The 27,931-nt window shown below is 31.1% G+C and overlaps 4 protein-coding genes and 1 non-coding gene across 7 annotated transcripts; 1 reads left to right on the top strand and 4 right to left on the bottom strand.

The window, feature by feature from the left end:
• Positions 1-281: 281 nt before the first annotated feature.
• On the bottom strand, positions 282-368 carry TRNAM-CAU. Its single transcript is given in 2 exon segments — positions 282-317; positions 331-368. It is a non-coding gene; the product is annotated as a tRNA-Met (tRNA).
• A 1,350-nt stretch (positions 369-1,718) lies between these two features.
• Positions 1,719-11,502, bottom strand: LOC124936759 (subtilisin-like protease SBT5.6). 3 transcript variants are annotated; one of them, XM_047477280.1, is made up of 7 exons: positions 11,217-11,502; positions 10,939-11,124; positions 4,960-5,071; positions 4,091-4,637; positions 3,460-3,557; positions 2,641-2,989; positions 1,719-2,504 (listed from the first exon to the last, which is right to left on the bottom strand). In XM_047477280.1, the coding sequence occupies exons 1-7, from the start codon at positions 11,485-11,487 to the stop codon at positions 1,752-1,754; spliced, it is 2,316 nt and encodes a 771-aa protein (XP_047333236.1). In that variant the 5' UTR covers positions 11,488-11,502; the 3' UTR covers positions 1,719-1,751. The 3 variants fall into 3 exon arrangements, with proteins under 3 accessions (XP_047333236.1, XP_047333235.1, XP_047333237.1); XM_047477279.1 differs by lacking the exon at positions 10,939-11,124 and adding an exon at positions 5,160-5,345; XM_047477281.1 differs by lacking the exons at positions 10,939-11,124; positions 11,217-11,502 and adding exons at positions 5,160-5,345; positions 5,432-5,718.
• Positions 11,503-13,623: 2,121 nt separating this feature from the next.
• On the top strand, positions 13,624-14,347 carry LOC124934468 (probable C-terminal domain small phosphatase). The gene is made up of 2 exons (XM_047475006.1): positions 13,624-13,649; positions 13,792-14,347. The coding sequence occupies exons 1-2, from the start codon at positions 13,624-13,626 to the stop codon at positions 14,330-14,332; spliced, it is 567 nt and encodes a 188-aa protein (XP_047330962.1). The 3' UTR covers positions 14,333-14,347.
• Positions 14,348-18,397: 4,050 nt separating this feature from the next.
• On the bottom strand, positions 18,398-21,168 carry LOC124936732 (BES1/BZR1 homolog protein 4-like). The gene is made up of 3 exons (XM_047477251.1): positions 20,836-21,168; positions 18,765-19,471; positions 18,398-18,593 (listed from the first exon to the last, which is right to left on the bottom strand). Exons 1-3 carry the CDS (start codon positions 21,049-21,051, stop codon positions 18,590-18,592), a joined length of 927 nt encoding a protein of 308 aa, XP_047333207.1. The 5' UTR covers positions 21,052-21,168; the 3' UTR covers positions 18,398-18,589.
• Positions 21,169-23,250: 2,082 nt separating this feature from the next.
• LOC124934059 (U-box domain-containing protein 17) lies at positions 23,251-25,939 on the bottom strand. The gene has a single exon (XM_047474523.1). The coding sequence runs from the start codon at positions 25,557-25,559 to the stop codon at positions 23,448-23,450; it is 2,112 nt and encodes a 703-aa protein (XP_047330479.1). The 5' UTR covers positions 25,560-25,939; the 3' UTR covers positions 23,251-23,447.
• Between the last annotated feature and the right edge of the window lie 1,992 nt (positions 25,940-27,931).

The raw sequence follows: 27,931 nt of genomic DNA, 5'->3' as shown, positions 1-27,931 counted from the left end.
GAACCTATTATTATATATAAAAAAACGAATAAAAAATGCTATTAAAAAACAACAAAAGATGTTTTTTACCTATACAAAACGTGCAATTATAAATTGATACAACAGTTTTAATGGTAAAGTTGAACATCAAAATATAGCATATTAAGAGTATCTATCATAAAAATATTTTTTAAGGGTATATTTCAAAATCAGTCTATACTTTTAGGGAACTACTCCCAAAAAAAAATATAGTCCTCCCCTACTATCAAAATAAACCAGACAAAACACATTATTCAAAAATATGGGGTGAGAGAGGCTCGAACTCTCGACCTCAGGATTACTCGTAGAAGCTATGAGACCTACGCGCTAGCCAACTGCGCCACCACCCCTTGTGCCACTTGTCATTTCTAGTTATATATATAGAGAAAAATATATAATTTATAATTAATTTGTATAAATTATACCCAAACTTTTTAAAAAAGACAGGACAGGTGCTTAAGCCCCTTCTTGCACCCAATGGATCCGCTTGAGCAAACAAATAATTCATTACATTAGTATTGAACATTGTCCAAGCTTGTGGTTTGCTTTGTATTTTTATAGTCAAGACAATAAATTAAGATAAAAATATATATTTTGGTTACTGAGGCACTCATTACCAACATTTATTTGGCAGATATCTTTGAGTACAAAGATAAAGATAATTGGTTTAGTTCGAACATATTTTTACCGGCAATATCTCAATTCAATGATATTCAATAAGGCAACGCCACATTTTCGGAAGAAAAGATGGTTCGTCATCATTTCCTACATTTGATTCCCTCTTTGAACATAAAGTCACTGCCTCATTGGATATCAATGGATTGAGATAGTGCGATATCATCGGACTCACCAGATAATTGATAGTCTTTACCTAACCAAATGAGATAAAAAAAAAAAAAAACTCTGTTCTACTTATTTGTAATAGTTTGTCTATTTTGTGGACAATTCATGTGAATTTTGAGTTGTCATGAATTAGTAAAAGAAATCTCACTTCTTACAAAATAAATACACACTAAAATTAAAACACTAAAAATACTCTTAAAATAGACAAGTCTCAACCATCATAAAACAACATGCAAAATCTCTAATGATAATCATCCAATTGTAAGTTATGATATATAATCCAGTTCGAATTGGATTGATATATGCTGGGTAAGAAATTGGGCAATTTTAGTTAATCATAGATAGATATGGGATTTGTTTTGAAAAAATATTACATTTTTTCAAGTTATATATGCGCAAAGAGACAAGGCAAATAACCAAATCTTACATTTGACGTTTTTAGACAGCGAAACGAATTCAATCAATGTTGCAATTATATAACACTATAAATTACAAGAGGTACACAAAGACTGACCAGCGTTATTAAACATGTTGCAATTGCGTTTCAGCCAAATAACACTATAAATTATAAGAGGTACACAAAGACTGACCAGCGTTATTAAACATGTTGCAATTGCGTTTCAGCCAAATAACACTATAAATTATAAGAGGTACACAAAGACTGACCAGCGTTATTAAACATGTTGCAATTGCGTTTCAGCCAAATAACACTATAAATTATAAGAGGTACACAAAGACTGACCAGCGTTATTAAACATGTTGCAATTGCGTTTCAGCCAAATAACACTATAAATTATAAGAGGTACACAAAGACTGACCAGCGTTATTAAACATGTTGCAATTGCGTTTCAGCCAAATAATCCGAAATTCTAAATTCATAGATATTATGCCTATGATACTACAATCGGACTCCTTACAAAATGGATACCATCACTCCATGCATACCACCCAAATACATACTCTCCCTTCACACTCGCATTGTTCGCATATTTTTTAACCGTTATAACAAACTTCTTTTTCTCTCCCACCGCTCCAAAAGACAAAGTTTTTGGAGCGATATTAACACGATATCCCAAAGGGGCTTTCACAGTCACGTTGTACACGCTTACATCGTCACCCACATTTGTCACGGTTCTCAAGACCGTGACACTCCCAGTAATATTAGATATAGCGACGGAAGGATAGTTGAGATTGCTTGGGGAAAGCGTGGTATTTGTAGGGCACTTAAATTTTGTGATTCCAAAAATCCTTAGATCATCGTATCCACTACTACACAAAAAGAGAAGATAATCATCGTAAGTGGCATCGTATACAAGGCCGGGGTCCATGGCTTTGTAGGGTCGGACATGTCCGGATCCCAAGTCGAATGGAGTCGCCGTCTTCCCATTTGCATCTCTTATCGGTTTTCCTATATTGTTCTCTTGTCCGGCCGTAGTCATCAAGGCAGATCTTATGGCTGCGCTACTCCAACTAGGATGAATGGCTTTAATAAGAACGGCCAATGCTGAAACATGAGGACACGACATAGAAGTCCCGGAGGCAAGGTTATACTTAACTACACGATGATCGTCCACTAAGGTTGTTGGAGAAGTTCCTTCGCTCCATGCCGCCAATATGTTTAACCCGGGTGCTGTGATATCGGGCTGCAACCAACCAAATTGTATTTAAACTCGAATAAAAGTATATTTATTTTTTTTGAATAACTTTTGAAACTGTTAAAATTGCATCATTTATGGACAATAACAAAAACATGTAAATAATTAAATCATTTGATTTTACCTTGAGAATGTTAGGTTCAAAACTGTTGGGACCTCGGCCGCTGAATATGGACATCTCGGGTGCGGGTTTTGTGCCTAATATGGTCGAGCCACGATATAGGGTTGCCATAGGGTTTGTAGTTGTGCGAATGTAATTGATGAGAGGGTCGATGTTGTTTCGAGAAATTGTTATACCGGGCAACAATAATGGTCTAAGTAACGTTTGTGTGATGTTAGGAATGGTTATAAATTGAATGATGCCTGCACCACCGGCTTTCTTAACACCCAAATCATTATTGAAACGGTCTCCTTCACAAATTACAATCTTTCCTTTCACAAGGTTTGGTGAAAGACTACCCGGGAGGCATAACCTGTTAAAAATTATTAAGAAAAAATAAACCCAAATTAAAAAAATAAAATTGAATCACACTTGTTGACTTATTTGAATGTATAAAATTTTACAATTATAGAAAGTTAACAAGATCTCAAGGTAATACATTTATTGAATTAAAAAAAAAATATATTTTAAGTCAAATTATGGTTCTTTGAACTATCCTAGATAAAAATAATATACTAAATAAGATAAAAATTTAAGTAATTGATTGATTTTTTTTTAAATGATAAAACTCATTATTTATGTAATTGATTAATTAAATTACTTTAAATTTTGTGTATTAAATAAGGGAGTAGTAGTATGAATAACTTATTAGGTATTTCAAGTTTTAAAATCTTATTTAAATAATAAAAGTCTGAAATTTAAATTTTACTAAAAATATCTTAATAAAGACGTTTAATAATTTTATAAAATTTAAAAAAAAACATAAATAAATCCATAATTTACCCTCTTGTGTTGTTGGTGGTGCCATTAATTTCTGCATCAATTCCCATAATCAATGGATGCATTTCTGCAAAATCATCAAAGGGTGTTGCAGTTTGTCCCTGTTTTTTTCAAAAAAAAAAAACAAAATAAATTGGTGAGTTAGAAATACAAATAGTGAATAACATTATTTTATTTTTTAAATTAGAGTTTTATTTTGTTTTAAATTTAACATGACTTTTATACTTTTATCAACGTCCTTCACTTCAACTTATGGTATTTTTAGTAGGAATACAAAATGAAACATTGAAATAAATTATAAATTTCAACATTTTGTCATTTAATTAACTATCCATAGTAAGTTATTAAGTTTGTTTAATAATAAAATTGAATTAATTTAACAACTTATGTTGTTAAATTAACATTATTCAAATAGAGTATTAAATATTTGGAATAGAAATAGTTCCTATTATTATTATCTAAAGTCCAACACTTGACTTTAAATTAACAATATTTAATCAAAACATATTAAACAAAAACAAATTATAAATTTATTTAAAAACATTTTTTTAATTGAATATATCTTAATTATATATGTTAACAAATTTAATATTGTGTTTATGTGAATATTGTGTTTATGTGAGTTAGTAATGACCTGAATTTTGAGTCCATTTCCTAGCACAAGAGGCGCCTGAAATTCTCTATCGAGTGAACTTGAAGCGACGGTTAGCATCCAAGGAGCGACATTACGGACTGATGATGGGATAGGCCCAGCATTGCTGGCGGAGGCAATGCTAACAATATTCATTTTTAATGCTTTCAAAGCTCCTATGCCAATTGCATCTTCAAAGGTAGATGAGAAACTTATTGACATGCTAAGAACATGAACACCGTCGGTTATGGCATCTTCGATTGCAGCCAAAACGTCGGCGTGTACACCAGTCGTGGTCCCTTTTACTCCCTTATTAATCCAAACCACTTTGTATATGGACAATCGAACAAGAGGGGCACCGCCCGATACTGTTCCTTTAGCGAAACCTCCTAGTGCCGAGGCATTGGGAACTCTACGACCACCAACCGTGGAGGCTACGTGGGTGCCGTGGCTGTTTTTGTCTCGGGCAGATCTATAATCTTGTGTCTCGTTAAAACTTTGACCGCTCGCCTCGTAGCCTTTGATGTAGTATCGAGCACCAATTATTTTCCTGAAAAATATGCTTACTAGTAAAAAAAAAGTGCTAAAATGATAACAATTTGTCGCTATTTCTTAAACAAACGTCACTATTACTCCACAGCCTGTTTAGGGTAAAATTTTATCTTTATAAAAAAAACGCATGAATCCAACAGTAAATATAAAATCGAAACTAATATGCAATTAAGAATAATTGTTAAAAGTAATTATGTTACATAAACAATAGTGATGATTTTCAACACTCAAATATCATCGCTATTAATCTTTAGCGACGGAAAATTAAAAATAACTATATTTGTGCTATTTACATAATAAAATTAAGAATAGTTGTTTACCTATTGCAATGAGAACTGTTAAACGCAACACCAGTTTGACATATTCCTTTCCATGAATTTGGAACAGGTTCCATTCCACTATCATCAAAGCTTGCTGATTCTGGCCATATACCTAAGTAAAGATCGTCGTTAAGATTAAGATCAAGATCAAGATCGAAGATGAATAACCCAAGTCGTCGAGAAATAATTAATGTTTATGCCTGAATCTAAGACTCCGACAATTATATCTTTGCCATAATTGGCCTTGCGCAACAAATCCTCGTTTAGGTCATTCCCGGGTTCTAATCCTCCTCCCTCGAACAAGTTGATAAAGTCCCATGATCTTGATGTCTGAAGCTGGTAGCTTTTCAGGTCATCGCGATGAACTGATATAACTCCTTCCATTCCTGTTAATTAATTAATTCTAATTTAACATGTTTATACACATAATAATATTTGATATTTTTGTATAATTAACCGAACTCAATCCAACCCGATAATTGTGCTGCTTCACTCGATGTGAGCAAGGCAGAGAAGCCATGGACAATGTGCATGTAGCTGTATATGAGCGAAGATTCAGCTTCTTTTCTCGAACCTTTTACATAGTGGAGATAGGAGTGATGGAAATCCTTAATCTCTTCAAGAGTTTTATCGCCATCATGTTCTGCCAAATAAACTATATACACGTGTTGTTTCGCGAAAGAGATCGTAAAAGATGTTAGAAGAAGAAGAAGCAATATATCACAAGAATAATTCATTGGTTAGGAAAATATGGTCTAGCTTAAGTGTATTGCTTTGTATTTTTATAGTTAACACATTAAACTAAAGATTTAGGTTTTGGTTAGTTGGGCAATTATTACCAATATTTATTTGGGATATATATTGGAGTATAGAAATAAAGAAAAATTAAAGTCTTCACCCACCCAAACAAGATATTTTCTTTGGTGGTGTTATACTTGATCTATTTTTTAATAAATAACTTAGATTTATGATAGTTGATTATTCTATACTAGAAATTGATAGAATGGTAATTCATTGTTTATGAAAACATCTTTCTTTGGCAGCCTCAATTCTCAATATGACCTAATCAACATAATTCTCAATATGACTCAATCAACCTTAGATATTGTTTGGTTTGAGTTTATTGTAATAAACTTGAATTATTTAAAAAAATGTTGAATGATTTTAATTTTGAGCAATGAATTTGTTTTTGATAAAAAATACTTAAAATATTAATATATAATGATAAAATAAATAGATATTTTTTAAATAGATATCATTTTAATATTTTATCTATCAATTAAATGATGTTTGATAATGATTGAATTTTTTAAATAAAAATCTCAACCAAACAAGCTATTAAATGATTTTTCATAACCTACCTCAAATTTTATCCATATTAAAATCATGGACTATGACATACCAACTATAGGAGCAGACCAATCAACCTGATCCATATGCCAAAAGGTCAATCCAATACACCAAAAGTCATTTTTTTTCTAATTTAGTTATAAATAAGAGTTCAATTATTCACGTATAGAAAAGTAATTTATATTTACACAATAAAAATAATTTAACAACGACGTGATATTTGTTAAATAAAAGAACACACAATCATCTGGAACAAGGAAAATTACACACAAAAATAGGAAAAAGAACCAAATCTTACTTTTGATGTGTTTAAGATGGTGAACACATCTCAAAGTTTATAGGAAGCCCGATTATACGAATCTCGACGAAGTTCAAAAATATAACACTATGAATGATAAGAGATAAGTTAAGCCTGAATGAGTAGCATATTAAACATGTTGCAATTGCATTTCAGACAAATAATCTATGAAAAGTTGACAAGAATATAATTATTATAAGCAAATATTGTGTTATTATGAATTAGTGAATATAGTTCAAAGAACACGTAAAATCTCTCATGAATCATGATAATCATTAATAATTCACCTAAGTTGGGTCAACATAGGGTTATCATTTGAAACCAATGATTATTTTGTTGTGTAATTAAGGAATGATCATCCTCTAAACCAATGATTATTTTGTGTGGTAAAAAATGGAGTGAGCTTAGTTACTTGATCTTAACAAGTAGTTATATGATTTGTTTAATAAACTTAATATAATTTACTTTTTTAAATTATCAATAATTTATTTAGACATAGATTTTTCATTTCATCATACTCGATACAATTTTTTTTTATTCCGGAGCAACTCCGTTAAACACAAATAGATAAACAAAGAACGGGTACAAGATCTTCAATCCCCCAAGTACACCGCATATTCTAAACACATAAATATTATGCTGATGATACTACAATCGGACTCCTTACAAAATGGATACCATCACTCCATGCATACCACCCAAACGCATACTCTCCCTTCACACTCGCATTGTTTGCATATTTTTTAACCGTTATAACAAACTTCTTTTTCTCTCCCACCGCTCTAAAAGACAAAGTTCTTGGAGCGATAATAACACGATATCCCAAAGGGGCTTTCACGGTCACATTGTACGCACTTACATCGTCACCCACATTTGTCACGGTTCTCAAGACATTGACACTCCCAGTAATATTAGATATAGCGACGGAAGGATAGTTGAGATTGCTAGGGATAAGGGTGGACGTCTTTGTAGGGCACTTAAATTTCGTGATTCCAAAAATCCTTAGATCATCGTATCCACTACTACACAAAAAGAAAAGATAATCATCGTAAGTGGCATCGTATACAAGGCCGGGGTCCATGGCTTTGTAGGGTCGGACATGTCCGGATCCCAAGTCGAATGGAGTCGCCGTCTTCCCATCTGCATCTGTTATCGGTTTTCCCATATTGTTCTCTTGTCCGGCCGTAGTCATCAAGGCAGATCTTATGGCGGCACTACTCCAACTAGGATGAATGGCTTTAAGAAGAACAGCCACGGCCGAAACATGAGGACACGACATAGAAGTCCCGGAGGCAAGGTTATACTTAACTACACGATGGTCTTCCACTAAGTTTGTTGGAGAAGTTCCTTCGCTCCATGCCGCCAATATGCTGGACCCGGGTGCAGTGATATCGGGCTGCAACAAAATTGTATTTAAACTTTGACTAAAAATATTTTATTTATTTTTTGAATAACTTTTCAAATTGTTAAAATTTCATCATTTAACAACAAAAACATGTAAATAAATCATTTGGTTTTACCTTGAGGATGTTTGGTTCAAGACTATTGGGACCACGGCTGCTGAATGTGGACATCTCGGGTGCGGGTTTGGAGCCCAATATGGTCGAACCACGATATAGGGTTGCCATAGGGTTTGTAGTTGTGCGAACGTAATTGATGAGAGGGTCGATGTCGTTTCGAGAAATTGTTATACCGGGCAACAATAACGGTCTAAGTAATGTTTGCGTGGTGTTAGGAAGGGTTATAAATTGAATGATGCCTGCACCACCGGCTTTCTTAACAACCAATTCAATACTGGAATAGTCTCCTTCACAAATTACAATCTTTCCTTTCACAAGGTTTGGTGAAAGACTACCTGGATGGCATAACCTGTTACAAATTATAAAAAAAAAAAAATGGGATCATGCGACCACCAAGAAAGAAGTCGGGTCACAAGAAAATATATAAATAACTTTTATAGCACGGAGATTTAATGCTAGAATCAAACTTAACGGTCTAATTTGAGTGTATAAAATTTTACATTCGTATATATAAAGTTAATACGAACTTAAAATAATAGTCATATCGAATTAAAAAAAAAAAATTTAAGTCAAACTATCGTTCCTTGAACTATATTTGATTACATCCACAATTTTACTTTCAAATAATGATACTAAAATGATAAAAATATTAAGTAATTGATTGAATTTTTTTGGAAAGGATAAAACTCATTTATGTAATTGATTAATTAAATTATTTTAAATTTTGTGTATTAAATAAGGCTTCTGCTACTAGTTAATGGGGTGACATTCAGATGCACTATCACAAAAGACTAATTTTTACATTATTTAAAAAAACTCATTTAATTAATACTTATAATAATATCATCAATATATATTTATAGTATATAGTTATTAAGTATGAATCAATATTTAAATTATTTATATTATAAATATTTTAATTAGAGTTGTAGTATGAAAAACTTATTAGGTATTTGAAGTTTGAAAATCTTATTTATAAAATAAAAATCTGAAATTTAATTTTTACTAAAAATATCTTAATCTGAAAGAGGTTTATACTAATTTTATAAAATAAAAATGAACATAAATAAATCAATAATAATTTACCCTCTTGTGTTGTTGGTGGTGCCATTAATTTCTGCATCAATTCCCATAATCAAAGGATGCATTTCTGCAAAATCATCAAAGGGTGCTGTAGTTTGTCCCTGTTTTTTTATTCAAAATAGATAAAAGAAATTAGTGAAGATGAGGAGTTAGAAATACAAATAGTCAATAACATTATTTTATTTTTTAAAAATTTAACACGATTTTATACAGTTATTTATGACACCTCACTTCAACTTATAGTATTCTTAGTATAAATATAAAATGAAACATGTGTTCTCCTTTATTGAAAAATAAACTATAAATTTCAACTTTTTGTCATCTAATTAACTACCCTAGTAAGTTATTAAGTTGGTTTAATAATAAAGTTTAACTTAATTAATTGTTTGTCATAATTTAAAAGTTAAATCAATTTAACAACTTATGGAGTTGTTAAATTAACAATATTCAAATAAAGTATTAAATATTTGATATAGAAGTAGTTCATTTTATTATAAGTATCTAATGTCTAACACTTACTTGTTAAATTAACAATATTCAATCAAAACATATTAAACAAAAACAAATTTATAAATTTATTTAAAATCAAAATTTTAATTAAATATATATTAATTATATATGTTAACAAATTTAATAATGTGTTTATCTGAGTTATTAATGTCGACCTGAATTTTGAGTCCATTTCCGAGCACAATAGGCGCCGGAAATTCTCTATCGAGGGTACTTGAAGCGACGGTTAAAGTCCAAGGAGCTACATTAAGGACCGTTGATGGGGTAGGCCCGTCATTGCCAGCGGAGGCAATGCTAACAATGTTCATCTTTAATGCTTTCAAAGCTCCTATGCCAATCCCATCGTTATAGATAGCTGAGGAACTTAATGACATGCTAAGAACATGAACACCGTCGGTTATGGCATCTTCGATTGCAGCCAAAACGTCAGCGTCTGAGCCAGCCGTGGTCCCTTTTACTCCCTGATTAATCCAAAGCACTTTGTATATGGACAATCGAACAAGAGGGGCACCGCCCGATACTGTTCCTTTAGCGAAACCTCCTAGTGCCGAGACATTGGGAACTCTCCGTCCACCAACCGTGGAGGCTACATGGGTCCCGTGGCCGTTTTTGTCTCGCGCCGATCTATAATCTTGCGTCTCGTTAAAACTTTGACCGCTCGCCTCGTAGCCTTTGATGTAGTATCGAGCACCAATTATTTTCCTGAAAAAAATATCACAATTGCTTACTAGTAAAAAAAATTGCTAAAATTATCACAATTTTGTCACTATTTCTTAAACAAACGTCACAATTGCTCCACAACCGACTAAGGTCAGATTTTATTTTTATAAAAAAAACAAATCGCATGAATCAAACATTTAACATAAAATCCAACCTAATATGCAATTAAGAATAATAGTTTAAAGTAATTATATATAAATGATTAACAAACATCGACAATTTTCAAATGATCCAAATATCATCGCACAGAAAATTAAAAATAACTATATTGATGCTATTTACATAATAAAATTAAGAATAATTGTTTACCTATTGCAATGAGAACTGTTAAAGGCAAAACCAGTTTGACATATTCCTTTCCATGAATTTGGGACAGGTTCCATTCCACTGTCATCAAAGCTTGCTGATTCTGGCCATATACCTACATAAGATCGTCGTTAAGAATAAGATCAAGATCGAAGAAGAATAACGTCGTCGAAAAATAATTAATGTTTATGCCTGAATCTAAGACTCCAACAATTATATCTTTGCCATAATTGGCCTTGCGCAACAAATCCTCGTTTAGGTCATTCCCGGGTTCTAAACCTCCTCCCTCGAGCAAGTTGATAAAGTTCCATGATCTTGATGTATGAAGCTGATAGTTTTTCAGGTTATCGCGATGCACCGATATAATTCCTTCCATTTCTGACCATTAATTAATTATAATTTAAAATGTTAATGCAAACAATAATATTTTATATTTTATATTTTATATAATTAATCGAATTCAATCCAACCCGATAATTGTGTTGCTTCACTCGATGTGAGCAATGCAGAGAAGCCATGGACAATGTGCATGTAGCTGTATATGAGCGAAGATTCGGCTTCTTTTCTCGAACCTTTTACATAGTGGAGATAGGAGTGGTGGAAATCCTTAATCTCTTCGAGGGTTTTATCTCCATCGTGTTCTACCAAATGAACTATATACACATGTTGTTTCGCATATGAGGCCGTAAAAGATGTTGTTGTTAGGAGGAGAAGAAACAATATAGCACAAGAATAATTCATTGGTATGGAAAATATTGTCTAGCTTAAGTGTATTGCTTTGTATATTTATAGTTAACAAATTAAACTAAAGATTGATGTATTTTGGTTAGTTGGGCAATTATTACCAACATTTATTTGGGAGATATATTGGAGTATAGAAATAAAGAAAAATAATAGTCTTCACCCACCCAAACATGATATTTTATTTGTTGGTGTTATATATATATACTAGATTAAATTTTTAATAAATAATATCATAACTTACATTTATGATAGTTGATTTTTCTCTACTAGAAATTGATAGAATGCATGATAATTCATTGTTTATGAAAACATATCTTTATCAGCCTCAATAATTCTCAATATGACCCAATCAACAATATGACTCAATCAACTTTAGAGCTTGTTTGGGTTGAGTTTATTATAATAAACCTGGATTATATATAAAAAAAAATGTTGAGTGGTTTTCATTTTGAAGAGATTATATTTTTTTGATAAAAAAATATTTGAAAGGGTATTAATTATATATAATGATAAAATAAATTTTATTTTTTAAATAAATGTTATTTTAATATTTTGATTATATTGATTGAATGATGTAATTAATATGAAAGATGATGAAATTGTGTTTGATTATGGTTGAATTATTTTTTAAAAATACCAACCGAAGAATTTTGTGTAACATACATCAAATGTTAGCCATGGATTAACACATAAATAATTGAAATGTTTGATTGAGTCAATATGAATTTTCTGGACTCTTTGGATTTGTGGTTTTTAGTCCATTCTTTGTATTGATGACAATTTTGAGCCTAAAATTAATTTGGGGGTCCTATTAGGATTAGGATAAGTTGGAATATTTCAAAAATAAAATATTGAGTGAATAGTATTGATAGTGACTATGAATTTACCTTTAATTTTTTTTTAAAATAAAATAATACAATTATTGGAGAAGAAATTTGAAAGAGAGAATGATGTGGCACAATGTGATTGGTTATAAAAATTTCTCTATACTGTCCTTGATGCTAGTTTGATGAAAAAAATCAATAAATGAAGAGAATGGTGCTTCACTTTTGTGTATATGTATCATTTTATAAGTGAGATATAGGCATTGCCGGTATGGATAACATCGAAATAATGTGTCTTTCCTTAATTATATTATTTCATTTTTTTAACCAATAACTTAATTCCGTGTTATTTCTTCTCTCATTCCTTCCCTAATTTTTCTCTATCTTCAATTCTCATAAAATAATTCATTGCATTTTTATTTATCAGAATTTACTTTTTCATTTCATTGTTATTATTATGAACGATCCTAAGTTCTCTTATTCCTTCTCATTAAATTAATATCTTGCATTTATTTTATTTCAAAAATAAATTAATATATAAAGTTTTTATTTATAGTTCAAAACAAATTAACTTAGGAAATCTTTTTTTTCCAAAAAAAAACATTATAAGAAAGTTGAGAAGTCATCTTACTAATCTTATTAACGCCTCTTCTATCACTATTTTAGCATCGAAATGTGTATTGTTTCTCTTTTCACCGCTTAAATTTGAGTTGGTGTTATATTTTGTTCGGTACGACAATCTATATATCCGGATTGGATTTGTTATCTCAAATATTTGTAATCCGAATAATATACTGTTCATACCCTCCAATCGTGTTGGTGACCATTTCTCGAGTTCGTATTAATTCATTTCTTTACAGCGAAGGAGATGATGTTGTCGAATCATAAATTTTTATTATTATTTTAAGGAGTTTTTAGAATTAATTTTTCATCTGAAAACTCTTTTACAGTTATCTTCTAATGATTTTGATGAGTTTATCATTATTTTAACCATATTTGTATATGATCAGTTATATTTGGTAGAATTATTTTTCAGCGTTGGTTACCAACTCTCGGACATAAATAAATTGAGGGTTGGTAACCATATTACTAGAAAAAAATGATAAAAAGTGGGGGAGAAGAGAGATAAAATTTGTTATTTTTCACCAAATCAAATTGTGCTACATTATTTTCTTTCAAATTTTCTCACTCAATCATTTTTCACATAAATTTTAATGCTGCACAAAATTCCGGGTAAAGATTCTTTTGATGTCATTAAATTGATTTGTTTTGTTTGCTCTCAATCATCACTCATTGTTATTAAATTCAAATGAATTCATCGTTAGAGTTATTCCGGTGGATTAGTTTCATTATAATTTTAAATCTCTTTTTAGATGTTATTTTTATTTATTTGCAAATTAATACATGTCACTCTTTATTTGATTTAAGAAAAATTAATTCTTTATAAAAATAAAAAAAAATTTCCATTCTAAACCAGATCTAACAGAAGGACGATTTTCCTTGATCTAGACGAAACCCTTATCCATTCTAAACCAGATCTACCGAATCATAAATACGATTTCATAGTCCGACCTGTAATCGACGGGATAAAAATGGAATTCTACGTGGCGAAACGTCCGTTCGTGGACGAATTTCTTGAAACTTTGAGTGAGAAATTCGAGTTGGTGATATTTACGGCGGGGGTTGAAGAATATGCGTCGTTGGTAATCGAGATGTTGGATAGGAAGGGGACGATTACGCATCGGTTGTATCGCGATTCGTGCCGGTTAATCGAGGGGAAGTATGTTAAGGATTTGGAGAGTTTTGGGAGGGATTTGAGTAGATCGGTTATTGTTGATGATAACTTAAATTCGTATTGTTTTCAACCGGAAAATGGGATTCCGATTGCGCCTTTCACCGGTGGTGAAGTTGGAGATGGGGAATTGTTGAGGTTGATTGATTTCTTTAATAATAGAGTTGAGTGTTATGTGGATATGAGAGATGCTGTGAAGTTGTATTTGCATAATAGAGAGAGATGAGAAGAATACTATTTTCATGTTTTTTTGTTGTTGTTTGTATGAATGAAATGAGATTTGTTATTTTGTGTTTGGTTAGTTTCCTCCTTTTCTTTTTCATGATTCCAGAATTAAGTGGTTGAAATTGTTATTTGGAAAGGAAAATGCGTGCTAAGAGTGTAGGTTTGTTGTAATAGAAATACGAGAGATAGCGAGGGTAACTTGGGATCGGACCTAATGAGAGCGTCTTTTGGTATGAATTTAATTCTCGTGCAAGATATGTTGATATGTGGAAAGAATTTAAAAGAACGTTTATTATGTTAATTGATAAACGTATTAAACCTTAGTCGATGAAGGAATTCGATGACTCATTGATGATCTATCAGTTAATATTGAAAATACATGTGTCGTAAGACCAAACACAACATAAGAACACTCGTAGATAGGAAATGTACATGAATTCGATTGTTTGGGATAACAACAAATATGTGGAATCATGATCTTCTTAGTCGGGCCGGTAATGATCTTGGGGGGTTTATTGAATTCGATGAGAAAAATCAATTAGTACATGAGAACGATTGTGTTAGAATTAAGGTGTGTTATTCTGATCTACATAATCGTTACTCTGAATCTATTTGGGTTGATAACGGAACACATTATATAAAGTGATGGTGTGTCATGAACGTCTTATTATTGTGTCTCCTTCTTCGGGGTCTTCTTCATCATCAAATCTGTCCGTGTCGGAGGTGTCCACTACGTGTGGAACACAATTTTATGTTAATCGGATCTCTTTGGCTAGCCTTGTTGATGTTGAAAGATTAACAAATTCGAAGAGATTTGATATGCTCGGGAGGGTGGTTGAGCATGACGAGGATATATTAAATGATTCAATAGTTTCTCATGAGGATGAGACGAGACATCCGTCTTCACACACCTCGGGTTGCGATGATTACCCGAATGAAGAATAGGCAGGTGGTGGTATATCAAGAGGTGAATTCATCAACTCCTCGTCATATTTCAGATTTGTTGTCCAAGAAAGAAACGATTGAAGAGTTAGAAAATAAATTTTGGTCTCATATAGAAGATATAATCCAAATCAATCCTATTAGAACACTTTATTCTGAGATTAATGTTTTTGAATCACCAGTTTTTATTTATGATGTGTCTGATGAGGATTCAGTGGATTTTTAGTCAAATTATGATGTCAACGAGAATATACAAGTAGAATTCTCGACATAATATGATGATGGATAAAAATAAATCTTTCACGAAGGAGGTCCTTGAATTAGAGACTAAAGTGTGGTCTAATGTGCACGAGATTTCACCCCTCCCGTATATTTTTCACACGAGTCTTTCTTTATCGAAAAACTACCAACATTGTCAGCTGAAGAAGTTAAATGATCTACCGCAGGATTATATGTAAGTAAGAAAACATGTCTCAAAACCGAGAAAATGTTATTCCAACTAGATATGATTGAAAAAATTATTGATTGGAACGTTTATGGATTCTACACCTTCGCTGGTTTATCAGTTAACACACTGTTATCCTGTAACTTGATGGAGTTCACGAGTTTCTAAAGCTTAAAGTATACATCATCAATATTTCGTCTTCAATCTCAAGCTATTCAAGTCCTTTCTATCTTGAATTTGAAAAGAAATGTTATAATATAAAGATAATATATTTGTAAGATATTATAACAATTTATAATATTTTGATAATATATTGTATTCTAACAATTGTCATGTTGAGAAATAGAGAAACACAAAGTAATATGTGTGTTTAGTCCCTTAGGTGTTTATTCCCTTAACATGAGCATATAAGCACTATTAATATAAGCACTATTAAGGATGTCATTAATGTACTTTGTTTGAGATAGAAATAGTCGTGAAGTAATGCTTGTTATTTTCATACTATAAAAATGTTATATCTAACCAAGATCTTTAATTATAAACATTTCACCAAAAAGTTTGATTGTTGTAGAGATATGAATTGAAAAATTAAATATAAGTCTCATTTCGTTCATTTAAATATTTTGTACTTCTTATATATTTTATTAAAGATTGATAAGACATTATTTTTAAATTAATTATGTGCAATGAGTCTGTAGAAATAAGTGATTAGAAAATGATTATTTGGGACAAAGTTTAAAAATGAGTTTGAATTTCTAAGACCATCTCTAACCGAAAAATTCATTTTCAAACTCATTTTGGTATAAATGTCACATCAAACAGTAATTCTACTCCAACCGAAAAACCTATTCTCAAACCCAAAAGAATATTCTTATAATATTCTTTCTTACATCAACTTTTATAACTTTTTAATATTACCCATATCTTTTACAAACTTATAAATTACACCACAATATTATAATATCATCTAAATATTTTAAACTTAAATATAAATTAATTATAAAAATTTATTAAAATAATATATATAATATATATATATATTAAAGTATTTTTTTTTAATATTATTATAATTCTTTTTAATTATATTATAAATTTATGTTATATAAAAAATATTATATAAATTAAATTAATAATTATATAAATAAACTTAATATAAAATATAAGATAAAAATAAAATATAAATAAATAAAACATATAAACAAATTAAAATATAAATAAATTAAAATATAAATAAATTATATAAGTAAGTTTAATATATAAAATTAATTAAGTAAAAGTTAAAGGGCTAAAATGCAAAATATATATATATATATATATATATGTTTGTGAACAGTAGCAACGCATATTTGTGTTTTTTTAAGAGAGAAAATGAGAAATCTTATTTTGGGTTTGGTTTTGCAGTTTAGTTGGAGGAGAAAACCCATTTTAGGTATGCGTTTTCAGTACTGTTGGAGATGCTCTAAGACCATATCTATTGAAACTCGAAACACAAACCCAAAATAGGATTTATCATCCAACCAAATAAAAAAAACGCAAAATGAGATTTCTCATTTCCTCTCTCCAAAGCACGCAAATATGCGTTTGTACCTTAGGCAAACGCTTACGCATAATTTTATTTTACAATTCAGTCCTTTAACTTTTATTTCATTAGTTTTTTATATATTAAACTTATTTATATAAGTTATTTATATTTTAATTTATTTATATGTTTTATTTATTTATATTTTTATCCTATATTTTATATTAAACTTATTTATATAATTTATTAATTTAATTTATGTATACAATTTAATTCATTTATATAATATTTTTTATATAACATAAATTTATAATAATATTTTAAAAATTATAATAATATTTTAAAAAAATATTTTATTTTAATATATATATATATATATAATTATAGAATAATTATAAATATAATTATAAAAATTTATTAATGAATTTTTATAATTAATTTATAATTAAATTTAAAATAATTAAATTATATTATAATATTGTTTTGTAATTTATAAATTTGTAAAATATATGGGATAATATTAAAAAGTTATAAAAGTTTATGTAAAGAAGAATATTATAAGAATTTTTTTTTAAGTTTGAGAATGGATTTTTCGGTTGTTGGAGAAGAATTACTGTTTCATGTGACATTTACACCAAAAATGAGTTTGAAAATGAATTTTTCGGTTGAAAATTATATAAAAACTCGTGTCAGTTTAACAAATACACTACATCTACCACCCTAATTTATAATTTTATTCATTTATATAACAACCTAACCTAATTGGATTACTTGGATCTTGAAATATGATAGTCTAATCTTATTTAAACATTTTATAATAATGATTGAATATTTAACTTACTAGATTAAGATTCTATTTTACACAACTAATCAAGCTCCAGAAACCTCAAAGAACATATATTTGAAATTTCATAGTTCTTACAACTATTTAAAAATATGATAGTCTAATCTTATTTAAACATTTTATAATAATGATTGAATATTTAACTTACTAGATTAAGATTCTATTTTACACAACTAATCAAGCTCCAGAAACCTCAAAGAACATATATTTGAAATTTCATAGTTCTTACAACTATTTAAAAATAAATCAAATCAATTAACAATATAGCATTGAATGAATGAATGAATTTGGAAAAAAACAATGGTGAAAAATTTACTGAAAGAATAATGGAAAGCATAAAATTTAAATTTTTTGTTTGTAATCTGAAAATTTACATTTCTCTCTCCAGCCAAATGGTAAATGTTACATCACAACCGGTTCTCCTCTCATATAAACTAACAAAAATAAAATTAAAAAAGATGATAAATAAATAAATACATAACATCATTTCTCCCACCATAACTTCATCTTATCTGTAAAATTTAAATAAATTATAAGCCAGCCAATTCAAAATTTCATTTTAAAAAATAAAGTATAATTTCAAATATTCTTTTGTTCCATCATTAAAATAGTCGATATGTACTCAAATAATTCAATTTTTCACAGATTATTTTTAAATAACCAACAAAAAGACAAGCTAATACCTGGTATTTGAGTTGCCAAGCGTGAGCTCAAGATCATCGGCTCCGCATTCCTCGTGTATTTTCTCACCTTCCCACGCATTAACCAACCCGAATGCGTTATTTCCAAACGCGAACTCGTCGGACATGATAACATCCCCCATAATTCTATCATACCCCGCACCACCAACCGCGGGAGAGCAAGTCCCACTCTGTCCGGGAGTCCACATTCGAGAACCCGCACCCGACATCCCCTCCTTGAAACCAAACGGATTCGACGACACAAGACTAATAGTCGGAGAGGCCGGCCCGTCTATTGGTGTCTGAGCCCCCGACATCCACCCCGAATCAGGAGGTGTTTGTCGTCCAGGGCTCTGCGGAGTTGAAGACGGGAGGAAGGCAAAGTGTTGCTCGGCCCATGTGTCCATTCTCGGAGTTCGTGCAGTTGGAGAGCTTAACGGGGGAGTTACAGGAGCACTTATGGAACCGCCGTGGATGAAGAACTGATTGGGAAGTTGGTGTAAGGAGCTTGAGGATGAGCCGGATGACAGCTTTTTCAGCCATGGAATGAGAGAGTTTGGATCGGCGTCGCCATTTGCATAGGCAGCGTAGTGGGATGCGATTGGGCTCGGTATGGAAGATGAGGCGGGGCTCGGTTGGTATGATGATGAACATGGACTTGCATTTGCTGATAAACCTATTATGTCCATGTTTTCAGCAGGTTTACATCCCTGTATTTAGTTCACAAAAACAAGTCAAACAAAGGTCTAAATTTTATAAGATTGGATAAGATATAAATGGACATACAAATCAGACAATAATACCCAATAAATACACAAAACAATAAATTGTAAATGAGAGAACTGGGGATATGAGGATAGAACTAAAGAATTATGATAAAAGTCTATCCTCACATGTTTGCATACAAATTTTCTTCTCAACTAGGGAGGTAAACGAGTCGAGTCAAGCACCATACTACTTAAACTATACTCGATTTACATTATATATACTCGAACTCAATCAAGTACCCAAATATATACTCGAACTCGGCCCGTTTGACAATTCGATCTACTAGAACTACTTCACTCATTTACCCCTATTATCATGTAGCTTGTATAACTTAATTTATATCATGATCTGAATAATTCTATAACAAAAGAAGAGATTGTGACAAAATAGACTATATATAATCATTCAACCACCAGCAATGAATACCTGGATTCGACCTAATTAGCCTATATAACAATAAGCCCCACACTTTTATGTATATTTTGGAATCCAAGAAACTAGTCTCTATCTCAATGATTCACTCATGGGTGATGATCAAACAAACATATTAGCCAACTGTAAAACAGCAAATTCATATGGCCCACAAAGCAATATCCAGCCTCAACTTTACGCATGTGGGAGAGGGAGGATCTAAAGAACATGATTAAAAGCATAAAAAGTTGATCACAAGAAAAGAGGCTAGAGTATTTCACGGGGAACTATAAAGAAAAGAATTCACTTTATTTGCAGCTAAAGCAACTGACGTTTTCTGAATAGAGGTCAAAAGATTGTTTTGGAAAGACAAAAATGTCCAAAGAAAGCCAATTTTGACGTATTCTTTAACGGTCTAAAGGAAGTAACGATTTCAAAATTCTCAAGGGGTAATATCGTCTCTCATCAGTAATTTTCTGGTTCGTATACTTTATTATTATAATGACTGACTGTCACAAGGAATCTTCGTGCTTCGCGCCATTCATTCGTTGACAGATCAATCGAACGACCACGACGAAAGGACGATTTTCACGGCATCCTCCGTCACTACTAACTAATCAACTGTTTTATTGCTCCGGTAAAACTTTCAGCAGCAGTTATGGATGCAGAAATCATCATCATCCATAGCAATTAGCAAAGACTAATTTCAGTAATCATCGTAACAGAAAACGACGATCATCCATAGATAATCATCGTAACAGCAAAGAAATCATCTAATTTCAGTAATCACGATTGGACGAGATCAATCAACTTAATCGATACAAAAGCTAGCTTAATTAAGTCGTATTCTATGCAGATCTATAATCAATCACCGTAAGAAGCATAATACTCGTACCTTTCTATAAGTTGTGCCGTCTTCTTCGACGATCCATCCAGCTTCTCTACAAAGTGCCTTAAGAACTTCGTTGTTATCGCAATGTTTCGGAAGCTTATAGTTCCCGTACATCCTCAATCCAGTATAGATCTTAGCAGCGATCGCTCTCCTCCGCCTTTCTCTCCTCTTGTTGTTCTCTCTCTCCCTCCATGTTGGAAGCCTCGATCCCGATGTCATATAGCCTCTGATAATACAGATAAATTCAACCGGAGCTAAATCAACCGTCGCCGGAATATAGGATCTATCCGGTGAACTTCGCCGGCAGGCAGTTACAGAGAGAGAAAGAGAGAGATCCAAATAAATGAAGATGGATAGGAAAATATAAAAGGGATGAGATATTAATATATTATTGACCTTGATAGAGAGAGTAAATAACGAGAATGCCACTGGATAACTTTATTACATTTTGTTGTCCTGGAATTGCGGGTCATGCACGTGTTTAGTCTTTTTAAAGGGAGGCTGGTGGGCCCGCTCGTGCATGTTAATACTTAAATATACAGCTGGATATACGTCGTCGTTTTAAGAGTCTGTGATTATGACTATATGAAAGTGATAGTTTTATTACAAGTGTTTGCACCTATCTGGTTTCTTATGTTAAAATAGATTATGGTTTCATTTGATCTCAAATTTTCAATGTATTTAGTAAATTGAGTTTCTATTATTGCCTTAATTATTTGATAAGAGTTATTTAAATAATTTAATATCTTTAAGGTTACCTAACAATATCAATATGTTATTAGGGACGGATTCAAAAATCTGAGTTGGGTGGTCTTCAAAAAAATTGGGGTGAACATAAAACATAACGAAAAATTTTGGATTAAATTAGTTAATAAAAGTAAATTTCGTCATTTTTTTAATAATTAGATAAACAAATATTGAATTAAATTAAAAAATATATAAAAAAATAAGGGTGATCTCTCATTTTTACGATTAAAAAAATAAAGAATTCAGGAACCTACATGATCCGTCCTTCTATGTTACTATAGTAATTTTGCGTAATTAACATAAAAAATTATAATTAAATATATTTTAGAGTTAAACGCAATTTTTTTCTCTATTTCCATCCTCTAACTGAAGTTGGAGCGAAGAAGTTAAGTATAAGTTGAATCATATCTCCTCTTTTAACCTAGAGGCAACAAGAAATGAATATCTTCAGCCTCCTTAAAGTCGTGGGTTTGAGTTCGTCATGTGACAAGTTTTATATTTGGTTAATGGTTAAGTGTATTTGCGGGTTATGTACTTAACTCGCAAGGATTAGTCGCACTCAAAAATAAAAGTTATATGATAATAAATTGAATAAACTGGAACGAATAAGCTGATTATAAGAGGTACTATATCAAACATATCTAAGAATAATAAGTTGGAATGAATAAGTTTGAGGATAAGATAAATCAAACTTACAAACTTAACTATTTACCCTATTATGGTCTAAAAAAATAATATATATACATAGGGAAATTATAATTTGTTTTTAATAAAGTATGCTAACATTATCTCAAGTTATTTACCTGAGTACAAAGTTATTTTTAGACCCTATAATTTAAAAACAAATAATAGCCATCATTATGAAATAATACATAATATAAAATAAGTTTAAAAAGTCCCAAATAACTCCAAAACAAACAACCTAAACATTGTTGACTTTGTTCCTATTGGTTTTATAAAAATATTTTCACACCATTCACAATCTTATCTTATAGTTGTCTTATTTAAAAATATTAAATGTTCTCTTATTTTTATGAATATATATCATTATAAATTAATACTTTAACTATTTTTATCTCACCAGTCACTATAAAACTCGCACAAATAAACATCCCTTAAAATTTTATTGAAAGTAATTATGATTAAACTTAACTATTGATTATCATTTTAAGATGAATAACTTGTGATTTTTTTATATATATTATCATATTATGTAATCTTAACTTTGAATTAGAATGACTTTAGCTATAATTTGGTTATTAATTTTATATATAAATGTAATAATGGACAACAAAATCTTATTAGTTAAATTATTTTCAAATAAATTTTTAAAAAATCATCATTTTTCATTAATCACATCACTTAATTCATTATTAAAAATACTAAAATATTTTTTTATTATATATTAATAACCTTTAAAAATAATTTATCAAATAAATCTATTTTTTAATTTTTTATACCAAACCAATTTTATTCAAATAAACCCAAAGAGGCCCAAGTATAAAATGTTTACTAGTTCCTATATAATAAATAACTCAATTATTTTATAACCCAAAACAAACAAGTTGTTCCATTTTTTCTCATTTAAAAATTAAAAAAGTTATATTAATATTAATGTAAAATTATTAAACAATTAATGTATTCATAAGAGAAACCATATCAATTTCTATATCATATTGAACAAAACATATAGAAATTTATAACCAACCAATCTCCCTACTATATTCATTCTTCTTCCCTTTCCTTTGATATACCAATAAAAGAATTTTAGGGTTTTTTTTACAACAACAAAAAATGATCAAATTTAAACTTGGGGAGTAGTAGGATGAGGAATTACTTAAGCTAAACTAATCTGAAATTAATTTAAATCATACAACAGGAACAGAAATTGACATTGAAACAGATACCTCCCCACCAAAACCAGCATCCCTACTACCTTGCCCGGAACTCAAAGACGACGAATGTTCGCACCTTTGAAAAACCCTAGCAAGAGACGCCGCCTTTCTCCTCGCCCGTTTCGTCCCCGTAAACAAAAGTTTCTGAAGCGAATTGGCCAGAGCCGGAGCCCTCAACACCCTATGCGCAGCATTCGTCCCACCCGTCCTACACAATTCCAACAATGCCACAACCGCGTTCTCCTTCGCCCTCGGAGAACCGCATTGCATCAAACCGATCAAACCATTAACCGCCATCTCCTCGTTCCCAACCGCCTCCGCACCAACAGGTTGCCTCGCGATCAATGCCAACGCCCCTGCAGCCTCCTCCCCGATACCCTCGACCCCGAGGGTGTAAACCAACGCGGTTATCGCGCCGAAATCCACCATTTTTTGATAGTTATCCACGTGCGTTGAGAGATTGAACAAGGCCGTGACCGCGTCTTTCCTTCCTCGTGGCGTTCCCTCTCTCAATAGACGGGAAAGAGCTTCGATGGCACCGTCTTCTTCCGCTATTCTCTTCTTGAATTCGTGAATCGCGGATAGGCTAAACAATGTGGCTGCGGCGTTCTCTCGAGCTTCGGTTGTATGGCCGAATCTCAACACTTCGACTATCGAACGCAAGCAACCGCCCTCCATTATAACCGCCTTGTTCTTCTCGTATATCGACAAGTTCAAAAGGGCGGTTACGCTGTTTTCCTGCGCGACGGGATTTGGAGACGATAACAGCGCTTTCAGATGAGGGATCGCTCCCGCCTCTGCAATGTCTGCGCGGTTTTGTCTACACGTTTTCGCTAACAAACGTATCTCTCTTGCTGCTATGGTTTTCACGAATTCTGTTCCCTGTTCTAGCTGTTGGATAAGGATGCTCGTGGTCGCCTTGTTGGCTCGAATCGAGGCTTTGCTCGCGGAAGCTGGTGCTAGGGATTCCGAATGAGAGTCTGCGTTATCTGATGGATCGTAGAAGATTTCGTGGGCGATGCACCATTGGTTTATTAGATTTCGAAGAGCTCGATTTGATACGATCCTGTTGTGAAGAAGAACTTGTCCTGTTTTAGGGCAGGTGGTGTGGCCTTCGTCCATCCATCTCGATATAGAGGCTCGATCATAGGTTTGTCCGGTTGATATTATCACGGGATCTCTCATCAATTCGAGTGAGATTGGGCAGCAGAAATCCTTTGGAACGGTGAAGAATGTTTCTGCAATTTCTTGAGTAACCAGACCTTTCTTAGGCTTCTTCTTCGTCTTCCTTGATTCTAATTCAACCTCTTCATCCTCAAATCCAAACAATAAGAACCGAGTGTATCGTGTTAATGCTACGAATCCATACAGAACGGATACAGTTGGTTCAAGGTCTCCATCGTGATTGATTTGTTCTTCGAGAAACTCAATCTCAGCTACGAAATCTTTCGGGCTTTGGAACCCTAGTTTTTCGACGTAAAACGATTGTAACTCAACAGGATCTGGAATTCGATCATTCTCAAATTCATCCAGGAATGAAAAGAAATTCAACCTTAATGCTTCATCATGTTTATCTATTAACAATTTAGACCTTCTAGCCTGTTTTTGCATCAATTCAATTTGTTCTCCAACATCATCACTTAAATTGAGTTCATCCAATGGAAGAACATCCAAAAGTGTATAAATCTCCTGATTAAGATCATGAAAATTGCCAGATATAGAATGATTCTGAAGCAGTAGCGATAACTTACTCGAGTGGAAGCAGTAATCCAGAAGTAACTTCGACCTATACATCAACAGATACAGCTCCTTGAAACACAGAACCGCCGATGTAGGCAAAATAGAACGCGAATCTCGAAGAAACTCCAACAGTATGATGAACACCTCAACCTTACGAATCAGAGAACGCGAATTCCTTCGTTGAAAGGGAAGTTTCTTATCGGAAAACGTCGTTTGAAGCTCAGATGCAACTGCGGCTAGGGTTTCAATGAGAGCAACGCCGGTTAGATCTACCGGCGCTAAGAACGCCTCAAGCGAAGGCGATCTCCTACGACGGAGCGAGGAGAATATTGCAGCCGACGCCATAGATCTCTAAACAGATTAGCAAGGACTTAGAACAAATCAAAATCGTAATAGTATAATCTATCTTCTATCTAATCGATGAATCAATCAATGAATGAATCTACGACGGAATCTGGATGGAAAACGTCGTATGTGTGAATGAATTGTGAAGAAATGAAACCGAAAAGTAATATTAATATTATTATTTGAGATTGTCTCTCTAGGAATTCATCATCGTCTTCTTCTTCCTTCTTTGTTCTTGTTCGTCTTCTTTATTATTTGCAGGCTGCTTGAAAATGACGGTTTCTCTCTCTTGCTTTAGGTTTGACGAATGAATTCTGTATTCTCTTCTCTTGTCCATTCATTATTCATCGCTCCTCTTATCTGTTTTTGACTTTCCTTATTTCTTTGTCCATTTGCTTTCTTTGCGTAGCTTATGGGAAAACTATATTACCTCAATTGAAAGCGATCATAAGATAAGCACTTATTATTTTATTTATAATTATATTTTATTAATATAATTTAATTAACAATAATATATTTCACCTGCCAAAATTATTTAGATATTACTCTATAGATCTATCATATATAACTCATATCAATCTAAATTTTTCATTTCTCATTAACCTGCAAAATATCAGGTGACTATTTACAATGCGAAAACTCGTGACCCATCCAATAATGACTTACCCTAATATAGTTTTTTTTATATATATCATCGATAAGAAGTTTACTATTAATATCGTTTTATCAAAATATTATATAATAATATTTCATATAATATTATTATAAAAAAATAAATAAAAATATTAAATTTTTCGATAATTATCCAAGTATTAGACATCACCTAGTAAATTTCAGTAATACTACACAAAATATTTCAAATACTATTCACTCGTCAACAATGTAAAAGTAAGTGAGTTGTTGATTCAACATATTTGTGACTAATACGACAATATTTTAACATAATACAACTTATTTTCATACATATATCATCGATAAGAATTTTACCTAAGAATTTTACCGTTAATAACGCTCTATCAAAATATTATATAATAATATTTCATATAATATTATTATTATAATGTATGATGACATTTTTTATTTCTTATGAATTATTCTTGACACTTAAATTACCTAAGTGAATAAATAAATAAATAAAATACGTATAATATTTTAAGCAAATAAACTCTTAAGAGGGTATGACTAGTGTGTCATGTTAACTGTTCTTTAATTATATTAAGAAAACACAAAATTACTAGTTATTCTCGTCTATTTTTAATTTAAAGTAGATGTGATGATTATAGAATAATACTAGTTTACTACAATAATTTTTTTTTTAAATTATACGAGGAATTTTATATATTTATTTAATTTTATTCTACTAGTACAATTAAATAATTAATTTGTAAGAGATAAAATGTCAAGAGATTAAGCTTTCACTCAAATTATATATATATATATATATATATAAAATCAATCCAAACATAATCATCCAAATTCAGATAAAAAAATGTAAAGACAAAATATAATTATCATATAACTTTCTCTTATGAATAAAGGAGTTAAAATAAAAATAAATTATATAATTATGTTTGATGGGTTGACCCGGAAAAGGAAGCGGGTCCTACAAGCGCTATTTATCGGAGAAAGTGGATGCATTCGGAGTTGGTGGCAATATTATTATTGCCATTTTTTTATTCCAACTTTTAGTCCTTGTTTGTTTTAAAAAAGTGTAATACTATAGTTTTCAACTTATTTTTATGAAGTTTGAGCGTTTTAAGCATTTAAATTTAAGCATTTAATAGAATTGAGGAAGTTTGTTGACAGTTCAAAACGCCCTATTTATTTTTAAAATCAAACAGGACCATTAATATTATTAATGGATGGATGGTGGTGGGACTTGGGAGTTATGTATATTTAAGTAGGCATCATTATTTTTTCTTTGACTAAACAAGGTCCACTTCATAGTGCCAACCAATTCATTTATATATATTGTTTTGGGATTTCGGCTTATTTGAATAATCTTTGTTTGGTATAAATAGTTTTTTAAAAAAATTAATTCTTTTTTAATAGGAGAAATAATAAAATTTAATATTTTGATTCTAATTTAAGAGCTTGTATGATCTTAAGATTTTTTTTTTAATTTTATCCGAATTTTTGATAAATTTTTTGTTTGACTTAATTTTAAAAAATCATATTATCAATACATTAAATCATATTATTAATCAAAATATAAAATATTGTTTATTTAAAAAAAGTATTCATTTTATCATTATATTAATATTGTTTACCGTTATTTATAAAATAAAATAAAAAAATTTATGTCATTCTCAAGAACACCACCACTCATTTTTAAATAAATTCAAATTATTTTGATAAAAACATACAAATAC

Source organism: Impatiens glandulifera, chromosome 4 (assembly GCF_907164915.1).
Source record: "Impatiens glandulifera chromosome 4, dImpGla2.1, whole genome shotgun sequence".
Classification (NCBI taxonomy): Eukaryota; Viridiplantae; Streptophyta; class Magnoliopsida; order Ericales; family Balsaminaceae; genus Impatiens; species Impatiens glandulifera.
This window is presented reverse-complemented; position numbering and strand designations above follow the sequence as displayed.

Excerpts from the sequence above, each read along its gene's own strand:
- LOC124936759 (XM_047477280.1), bottom strand. The coding sequence starts at position 11,487 with ATGAATTATTCTTGTGCTATATTGTTTCTTCTCCTCCTAACAACAACA. Across the intron at positions 5,072-10,938 it reads TGTTGGAGTCTTAGATTCAG|GTATATGGCCAGAATCAGCA; the intron begins GCATAAACATTA and ends ATCTTTACTTAG. Across the intron at positions 2,505-2,640 it reads TTGAACCTAACATTCTCAAG|CCCGATATCACAGCACCCGG; the intron begins GTAAAATCAAAT and ends GGTTGGTTGCAG.
- LOC124934468 (XM_047475006.1), top strand. The coding sequence starts at position 13,624 with ATGAATTCATCGTTAGAGTTATTCCG. Across the intron at positions 13,650-13,791 it reads TCATCGTTAGAGTTATTCCG|ATCTAACAGAAGGACGATTT; the intron begins GTGGATTAGTTT and ends ATTCTAAACCAG.
- LOC124936732 (XM_047477251.1), bottom strand. The coding sequence starts at position 21,051 with ATGACATCGGGATCGAGGCTTCCAACATGGAGGGAGAGAGAGAACAAC. Across the intron at positions 19,472-20,835 it reads ACGGCACAACTTATAGAAAG|GGATGTAAACCTGCTGAAAA; the intron begins GTACGAGTATTA and ends AACTAAATACAG.
- LOC124934059 (XM_047474523.1), bottom strand. The coding sequence starts at position 25,559 with ATGGCGTCGGCTGCAATATTCTCCTCGCTCCGTCGTAGGAGATCGCCT.